This window comes from Hibiscus syriacus, unplaced genomic scaffold (genome assembly GCF_006381635.1).
Source record: "Hibiscus syriacus cultivar Baekdansim isolate YM2019G1 unplaced genomic scaffold, ASM638163v2 tig00116962_pilon, whole genome shotgun sequence".
NCBI lineage: Eukaryota > Viridiplantae > Streptophyta > Magnoliopsida > Malvales > Malvaceae > Hibiscus > Hibiscus syriacus.
Genome location: NW_024063488.1, coordinates 5,554,564 through 5,564,259, shown reverse-complemented (window position 1 = coordinate 5,564,259; position 9,696 = coordinate 5,554,564). Strand labels below are relative to the sequence as shown.

At 35.3% G+C, this 9,696-nt stretch overlaps 2 protein-coding genes across 2 annotated transcripts; both read right to left on the bottom strand.

Annotated features, from left to right (window-relative positions):
- Positions 1–731: 731 nt before the first annotated feature.
- LOC120190533 (protein transport protein Sec61 subunit alpha-like) lies at positions 732–4,117 on the bottom strand. The gene is made up of 8 exons (XM_039193602.1): positions 4,036–4,117; positions 2,777–3,131; positions 2,593–2,605; positions 2,270–2,497; positions 1,830–2,184; positions 1,625–1,752; positions 1,357–1,492; positions 732–1,088 (listed from the first exon to the last, which is right to left on the bottom strand). The coding sequence occupies exons 2-8, from the start codon at positions 3,114–3,116 to the stop codon at positions 849–851; spliced, it is 1,440 nt and encodes a 479-aa protein (XP_039049533.1). The 5' UTR covers positions 3,117–3,131; positions 4,036–4,117; the 3' UTR covers positions 732–848.
- A 924-nt stretch (positions 4,118–5,041) lies between these two features.
- LOC120189988 (ER lumen protein-retaining receptor A) lies at positions 5,042–8,739 on the bottom strand. Its single transcript, XM_039193125.1, has 6 exons — positions 8,526–8,739; positions 7,911–8,176; positions 6,807–6,922; positions 5,735–5,808; positions 5,574–5,637; positions 5,042–5,493 (listed from the first exon to the last, which is right to left on the bottom strand). Exons 1-6 carry the CDS (start codon positions 8,614–8,616, stop codon positions 5,457–5,459), a joined length of 648 nt encoding a protein of 215 aa, XP_039049056.1. The 5' UTR covers positions 8,617–8,739; the 3' UTR covers positions 5,042–5,456.
- Positions 8,740–9,696: the final 957 nt, after the last annotated feature.

Below are 9,696 nucleotides of genomic sequence, written 5' to 3'. Positions count from 1 at the left end.
CAGAGTAGTGTATCATCTCTGTCTTTTTTTTAATGCATTTATAGTAATCTCCATGACTTCTACTTTTTATATGTTTATGTCATTGGAATTTATGAAGGTTTAGAACTAGGATAACGGAATAGTGTTGTCTTAGTTTAAGATTTAACCCATTTTGACTTTATTTCTTCTTGTAGCTTGTTATCGCTGACTTCTGTGTATCATTCTCTTAATGTTTCCTCTTTTTAAATTTAACCAGAACTTTCGTTTCTGTTTATAAGCAGAGATTTTTACACAGGGATTACTTCTAATTACAGACGCGCATATGAAGACTGCATATGAAGACTGTTCAACTGTGTATTTATTGATTTATTTATGCATACATTATATTTTATCTTTATTTTTAATTATCTTACTACCGGAGGTCTTCCACGAAAGCTGCTCTCAATCTGACGTTGGGGACATCCTATTACCTCACCTCCCCTTACCCCATTGCATATGGGAATAAGATTTTGTTATTGTTGTTGAAAATCAAAATGAAATGATTAACAAAACTTGCTTAGACAATTAAACCCTAGTAGGGTTTAGAAGGCTAGAGGCTGGGGGCAGGTAGCATGTTCATATTCAAGAGTGATTCATTAGATCGAGAAAACAATCTTTTACAACAATTTTCTATCCCCATGGGATGTTACCAGAACCTGGAACCTACTTTTATATCTTTTGATTTCAAATTCGATCAACATTTCCATGACAAAAAAAAACAATATTTTACCGCAATTTTCTATCTCCACGGGATGTTACCAAAACCTGAAACCTAATTGTATTTTTTGAATTAAAACTCGAGCATCAACATTTCCATGACTAAAAAAGCTTCATAGTCCAAAGAAGCCCAGTTCACTGGCTCTCTCCTTCTCAAAGGTTTCAAAATATTGATATATGATTGTCACGGCAAGCAATATTCCAGTACCCGAACCGATTGCTCCCATGAAGTCGGCTAGGACAGTTAATGCGCCAATGCACATTCCGCCAAATGCAGCTGCAGTCGGTATGTATCGGTTCAGCTCCTTCTGCAGATTTGAATCTCTATGTCCAGGCATCACCATTTGTTGTTCCTGCAAAGAAAACACAACATTGGGGAGTCAGAAATACACCCAGTAAAACATTTTAGGACCTTTAAAAACTCTCATTAAATTTGGTATCAAAGCACGAGAAATTTAATACACGTAAGAGGAAGCCAAACAATATTAAGCTAAACCAGCAATTGAATGTTTCCATATGGAAAAGTGAAAATGAAACCTATTGTAACACACCCTAACAGAAAAGGCAGACAAACAAACAGATGGATGAGAATGCAAAAGTTTATATAACTTGAAACTTTACCTTGAGCTGCTTAGCCACATCTCTGGCAGAAGAACCAGAAACTTCAATCCAAGTTTTTGAAAACAAGGCACATGCTGAAACCATGAACACAAGATAAAATAAAGCATGGAAGGGGTTTGCTGCCATGTCTGCCAAGCTGCAAGAATAATCAGAAAAACCAGGGATCAGCCCGTTTGAAGAAATAATAGCCCAAAAACGGAAATCAAGCATTCCAAATGTGTAGGGTACTGAACTGTGTTAAAGAGATTGAAGAGAAATAACTTCTAACCTTGCAGGTGCAGTAACATAGTATGCTAGACCACCAACAGGAATGAACTGACCGCCTGAATATTCAGATTCCTTCCACTTACCCAACAGGTTCACAAAGAAGTTACCACTGTACTTCCTGTACAGCAACTGCAGAAAAATAACTACAGTCATGGGAGTTCAATATTAAAAGTAAAATGAAGCCTTTTCTTATTAACCCTTGATACCTGGGAGATGAAATAAAGATTTGAAACAAGAGCAGACTGCAGGATGATAGGCATTTTTGAGGTGTAGAATAGCTTAATGGGATATGACCCTTGTTGTCCACGAGCATTCTTTGATCTTACGGGCAAAACAACACGAAAACCTTGGAAGTAGATGACAATAAGGAAGATCAATACTGTCGCTAACAAATTTGTAACATTTGGAAGGTTCTGCCGATAAAAAGCCTCACGAAGTGCTCGAACTTTGTCTGTTCTAGTTATCAGTAGATGGAACATAGCAATGACAGCACCTTCAAATTCAGCCCCCCGACCACTGTTGATAGTTGTAGGGCTGAATGCTTTCCAGATTATGTTTTCACTGCACAATTAAAATAGAATTTGAATGACCATGTGTTGGAATACATTGAGTGAGTCGAAAAAGGGAAAACAATGTGATAACATACCAGATATTGGTGGCAATGAAAAGGGAGATCCCAGAGCCCAAACCGTATCCCTTCTGGAGAAGTTCATCTAGGCAGATTATGATGATTCCAGCAAAGCAAAGTTGAATTATAATAAGAATGGCATTCCCCACACCAAGCTGACCAACACTGCCATACATGCCAGACAGTACATATGCCACTGCCTCACCAACAGCAATCAGGATGCCCAACAGCTTTTGAGCCCCATTTCTGAGAAACAATCATAGAAGCACAAAATCTTAGCATGCATGTAGAAATCATGAAGGACAGATTGTAAAAATACTGTCTGAGCAATCACAAGCAACTGCTTCATCAGCACTGCACAAGCCCAATAACATAAAAGTTGTAGGATATTACGAATTAAAAATTAGAAGTTTATCTACTCTATGGGGCAAAACGGAAGAAAAAAAGATCAACCTTTTCATTGGGGCTAAAAGGTGATTCCATCAAATAGAAAATAACCATGCTATAGATGAATGTGAGAAACACTTACAGGAGTGCTCCGGACACTGTTGTCCACCTCAATGATTTTTGAACCAGCCAGGAGTTGCATCACCAATCCAGATGTCACAATGGGGGTAATGCCAAGTTCCATAACAGTTCCACGGTTTGATGCAAGGATAACACGCATCCAATAGAAGGGATCGGCACCCGTTGTAGAGTGTATTCCGTAAAGTGGAAGCTGACTGCAAACCAAAAAGATGAAAAGGGAGACGACAGTGTAGGTGACCTTCTCTCTAAAAGCAATTTTCCTATCAGCGGTCTGAACCTCAGGCAGAAATGAAAGGAATGGTCTAACCAGATGCAGCACTCTGAACCCTCCTCCCATATTGATTATTCAGAACTGAATTACACCATTCATTCAGCAATAGATGTTTAGTTAAGGATCTTGCTACAAATATAATGCATTTAAGAATATAGGAAAATAAAAGACGAAGGAAGTGCAGATATTAGTGAGACCAGACCTCTCACTAATAATAAGAATCAATAAACAACCAATGCCCATGAATTAACTGAGAGAGTTGAAACATGCTCCTACGCTTCAGCAAATAATTAGAATACAAATATGCACGACTCCTTGCATAGTAAGTATTTGACTTGATAACAATCTCTGAATCGTTCATCCAATTCTTACAACTATAATAATTATTACTTAGGTCGGTGCAAGTACTGAAAAAACGTTTTCTATAGGCAGGTATTCCTATAAGCAAATCAATGAGAGACATGTAAGCAATAAATGAAAGAAACTTGAAATTTTATAGCCAGCTAAGCTATAAAGAACAAATTGTCATTCTCATTACATTATAACCTATTAACCAGCATTAACTCAAACAATTAATTTGACAGGCATTAGGCAAACATATTAATCCGACTTACCAGTCAGATACTACTGTCAACAATAATGATATAAAGTAAACTCAATTTATGTTATTCAGGCGATGAACGGTTACGATATTTTTAGAGATGATTCTTTTACAACAGCAAAAGTAAAATGGAAAACCAAAATAAACACACGCCTAAAGATATATCAATCAAAATACTAGCAGATCTACAACTAAGTTAAGCAAATACGGAAAATCAACATTTCAGAAAATAACATTGTATAATATTTTACACACGCAAATCTACATCCCGAATCATCTCGGCGAATCATTTTCAAGGAAAGGAACAGTCAATAAACTAACAGTAAATGGCGACAAAAAGAAAGATAGCAAATAGATATATAAAAAAAGGAATCGGACGCATACGGTGAGGATTGCGGGGCCGATCCGAGCAGATTGAAAATCAACAAGGGATCCGAGAAGAGTTCCTTTAGAAAAAATATTTTGGGATTTCAAATTGAAGATTTACTGTGCTGAGTTCCGACTTCTTTATAGCTCATGATTGGATTTGGACCTCAACTTACTTCTTTCGGCCTATCTACATCTGGACTCCGGGTTTTTATTTGAAAATTAAAGTTTTTTAATAGTTTTATTGTTGTTTAACTATATCATTATTTATTTATTTAACAGGTATATAAAAAATAACTATTAAAATAAAAATTTAAAATTTAAAAAGATCTTAATATATCTATTTTTTTAATATATTATTATTTGATAACGTGTATATTGTTTTTCTTAATAGAACACACCCACATTACATTGTTAATTATGACTCAAATGTTCAATCTAGATTAACTGGTAAACTTCTTCTCCGCGTTAAACCAAACAATGTATCTCGTGTAGATTTTCTTTAAACTCAACCAACTTTGAGAAACCTCTCTCAGTCTCAATTTATTTAAATTTATTTAAGATCTTTTTTTCTAATATACTTGGAAAAAAACATTCTGCTATCCCACTCGTAAAATTAAAAAATATATATGTAATAATAAAAGACGACAATAGAATTAATCGAGTTTTTATTCGATATTTCGATCCTAACTCAACCAGATATGATAAGCTAATGAGCTAATACATTTAATACTAACCTCTTTTTTTATTATTTTCACTCTGCTTATGCTGGGGTTTTCATAAAATTATTAACTTATTTATTTATTTTTAAAATAGTAATTTAATAATTATTTTAGTATATTTCATTATGAAAATTAAATTTACCATATTTGTTAACCAGTGCTTTATTTCGTATTCAACGTACACATAAAAAGACCTACCACCTGATGGGCTCTGAGCAAAGCACATCTCCAGTGCCTACAGGATACAGTATACCGTGTATGGACTTTTTTAGCATTCCCGTGTTTTAGAGACGTGAATCAAATGAACTGAAAATTATTCAGTATATATATGATTACGGATTTAGAATGTTACCCAAACAAATCAGAGATGATATTATATACATTTGGCAGCGTGTATTGTTAGAGGATGGATGAACCAAAAAACAAAACTTAGGTAATTTTGACACCACCTCCGAACTGCAGTCAACGTTGGCTCCAGTTTATGATTTCGCCCTCTCCCAAAACACAGTAGTATCTTTACAAAGTAAAAAAATACTGGGAAAAGTGGATGAAACTGCCACAATCATGGCCTCTGACTTGTCTAATGGAAGTAAGAAAGAACTGTATAATCACGTATCCTACTCCCTCTTCTCCTCGATCCAACTATCAACAAAAACATACAGACCTTTTTAATAAGGGAACTGCATCCAATGCCTTCCAACACTGGCATTGCTAGGCTCAAGCTGGCAGCTGCAGTTTTGCATTGTTTTTCCAACTGCCAATAAAAAAAATACTGCTTTCACGCATGCTTACTTTGTGAGTATATGCATCTTTTGAAAATGGGCAATTCACTACCTGATGAAGTAATAGTAGAAGAAATCTGCATACAATGCTGTTTGGACGATACCAGAGACGCAAGCTTAAAACCAACAAAATATTCACACAAGTCAGAATATCAATATGCAGAAATAAGAAAGCAACCGTGTAGGCGAGTAGCATTGCTCTTAGCCTCTCACCTATCCATCGACTAAAATGTTGTTCTGTGAAATAGCGATAGATCCAGTTCAGAATGTAGAAAGCACGATAAGCTCTGCAAATTCATATTTATTTGATTAATACAAGACATAGCTATTTGATGTAATGTATTTGCATGATCGAATTTAAAAGCGTCAAAGAGGTTAAGGTAAACACACAGAGGTAAAGGCAAAACGAAGCATAAGCTTGAGCAACTTTAAATGCATATCCAACTCAAAACATCTATGTACATGCATGGAATCTATTTCTTGTCTAATATGACATAGGAACAGTAAAATGTTCAATTACTGTAAACACATTATGTACATGCAACTAGAATGTTTAAGGTAATATGCCAGTGTCATTCAACAAGGTATGCAGAAATGAAAGTTAACAACATGGGAGGGGGAAGTAGATAGGTTCGGGATCACAGATTAAGGAACGAACATGCAATTAAAGAAACAGTAGCTTTAATTAGTTCTGAAAGTCCTATCAAATTTCATGGAAACAACTAGCTGAGCTTCATTATGATTCCTGTGTTTAAGTTTCTGAAAATCAGACAGGAGTATAAATATACAACACAACTGAAGAATCAATTTAACATCTAAATCAGTCCTGAATTCCAGAAGAACCCCTACAATAGACAGTGGGGCTGTTGATATAAGAAAGTTCTGAATGTGACCTTCTAATAGTTTCTCTCACATCGTTAATAAAAAATCATGAATCAGAAAGGAGATTTACAAGTATTTTCTACTCAATTGATGAAAGCTTCAAAGGGGAAAGCTGGAAAGGTACTAGTCAATTATAAGATTGAAAGCCCAGAACATAATATTTTTTTTATTTGTTGATTGATGTTGTTATTTGGTGTCTTGTGTTCTGGTGACATTAGAAGGATCAATGTCATTTGAATCAGCTAGCTGTTTATTGGGGGGGGGGGGAAGGGGGGAGGTTAAATCTGCTTTTTAGGCTTTAATTACATCTGATGTACCCCATTAATTATCGATAAATTACTTGCTTAGCAAAAAGACAAAGTTTTCTTGTACTGATAGTGTATGAATGAAAAACTAGACTTACCCTAAAAAGAAGACATATTGCCCAGTTAAATTATCCACATTTCCACTTCGTTGTAGCAAAACTAACTGGGGAAGAATGGCAAGAGCCTCCAAGTATATTGAAAATGCCCAGAAGATCTGCAATGAATAAATTAAGGAAAGGTAAACAAAACAAAACTTATCAGCAAAACTTGTTGCAGTTAGGAATTCATGAAGAACAGAGAAATTGCCTGGTATGATGAAGATATACCTATGAAGTTCATAGTTATAGGACAGGACAGGAGGAATCTTTTTGGGACAGAATATCCAGTAATTATCTCAGAAAGTGCAAAATCGACTTAGAAGCTAGCATCACAAGATAAACATTTACAGCCAAAGATGATGGGACATATAATATATGTGAATCGAACTAATGCAGCTTTTGAAGTTCAACTATTAAAATTAGTGGAAGAGGGTATGCAACCATGAGATGAGGCAAAAGAAAAGCATCAATATGCTTCCTTAAACTGTTAAAAAATGCCAAATGCCACATAACATGAAAGCTCCAATGCATGCACCCAAAGAAATTACTAATATGAATGGGTTCTTGTCCACAGTAAAGGTGATATTTCTACCAAGTTCCAAAGAACTACCAACAATGAAACACTTATGTTAAGTATTAACAGACAGCATCCATTCTCACTGATACCAGAAAAAAGGATGGTTGAGCTGTATAAGCAAATAATTCAACATATAAGAATGAAAGAGAGGAAGATCAAGCTAGTTCTCAGATTGACAGCTATAAGAGTAACATATCTTTCATGCCAAAACCAAACACTGCTGATTAAACCAAAGGTGCTCGTTTCACCATAACAAATAAAGGGACCCAGAACCAACAGAATGAAGAAAGAACAAATTTATCATGGTTTTATCTCCGCATTCAGCTCGTTTGCTTTATTTGCAGCTTCTACAATTATGTTTGCTTTGCTTGCAGCTTGTGTAATTACGACAAGATAAGTATCCTAATCAGGAACTAACTATAAAAAGATAGCATTACTGAATGGTAGTGTAAACTAGTACCAAATTCTCAATATTCACATTCATATAATAAAGCTCTCTAAAGCACTAAAGAAATCAACGAAGTCACCTCCTGAAATGTGAACTTCTCATGTATCAAAAGCGCCAAGATGAAGCTAGCCAATATGAGTAAGTAATGACGAAAGGTATCGAGGTCCTTGTCATAGGAACGCCTCACGATTCGGTGCATTCTCATACACCAAACAATGGCGAGAGAGCTGGCAATAAAGACCAGCTTCATGATGGTGTTGTACACAGAAATAAAATCCGTGAATAGATCCAAGTAGCGGGTCAAAAACACCAGCGCATATAGCTCTTGCGTCTTCAGCGAAACACCTAAAAATGAACATGCAAAATCAAATACCCGAGCACAGAAAATAGGATTCTCTGTATCTTTTATATTTTTCAATATATTGTTAATGAAACGAGTAGATATAAAATTAGTAAACAAGATTTGTTCAACAAAAAAAAACAATAACTCGATAAATTCAGTTAATAAGCGGCCAAAAGGTCAAAGTAAGAATAATAAAAAATTTAATTTCCGTTCGTTAGCGAATAAATTACAGGAGGAAAAAGAAAAACTAAAATTACACTAAAAAGAAGCTCGAATACTTAAAATTTTTACCAAATCAAATTTAGCGGTTTCTTGGGAACCAAACGGAAAATGGAGTAGCGGAAAAGTTACCTGAGCACGATTTGGTAGCGTAGATTTTGAGGAGAAGCACTAAGATGCTAATCAAATGGGTCATGTCACCTGCAAATCTGAAGATATTCATTTCGCAATTCGCTTTTCCTGTTCTTTCTACTCAAAACAAATTTGGAACCGATAATGGAGATGGAGAGAATTTAGGCTGATCGATCCCTAAATTTTTTTGAAATAAGGCAGAAATAATACGAGGCGATTGTCATTTTTTTCATAAAATAATGCAAAACAAATGACGTGGCGCTATATAGCTGTATCTGTCCTTTTTCGCTTTCACCGCGGAGACGGGGTGAGCGGGTTTTGTTCCCATGCAACGCGGTTTCATTGAAATCTTCATGAACCTTCTTTCCCTTTGCGTGGTATTGCCGTTTTATTGTTTTCATCTTCTTCTTTTCACGTGATCGCTACCTAATTATGTAAAAAATTTATGGTGTTACCTAATTCTTTAAGTATTCCTTTAAACACCGAAAATGAAGCAAATTTATCCCTCAACTTACAGAACTAACGTCAACCGAGCGAGTCTTATTATATGGTACCATAATTTTTTTTTGGATAAGCAAATTTTATTAATATCCAAAGTAGAAAGATACATCAAAACGTCCCAATTGGGTTAAAAATCAATTACAACAAAAATCATTCTATACCCCAATAATTACATAAATTTACATTAGCAAAGTCTGTTCTATTGATGCTTCTATCACTTAGTTTGATTCGAACATAGTCCTAGATGGTCTTGAGAACTTGATCAGTTGATCTTGTTTCTCTTCTGAAGATTCGACGATTCCTTTCATCCCAGATCGAGTATATGTAAGCTGTCCAAGAAAGTTTCAGTATGGTGGATAGAAGAGATTTACCTTTCCATTCCTGCGAATCCCAACGAATCCTTGAATCCCAAGTATTATGGGTGTTATACATATTAGTGAGGCTCATGATAGAGTTCCATAGAGAGGTAGAAAAAGAGCAATCAACGAACAAGTAATTTCTTGTTTCAGGCGATTCATGACATAGGATACATAAATCATCTAAAAAAAATATCAATTCTAAATAGTCTGTCCCTAGTTGGAAGACGATCTAGAATAGCCATCCAAGAAATAATACTCAATTTCGGAATGTGTAGAGGAAACCAAATAACTTTGTGACACGATACCTTTGC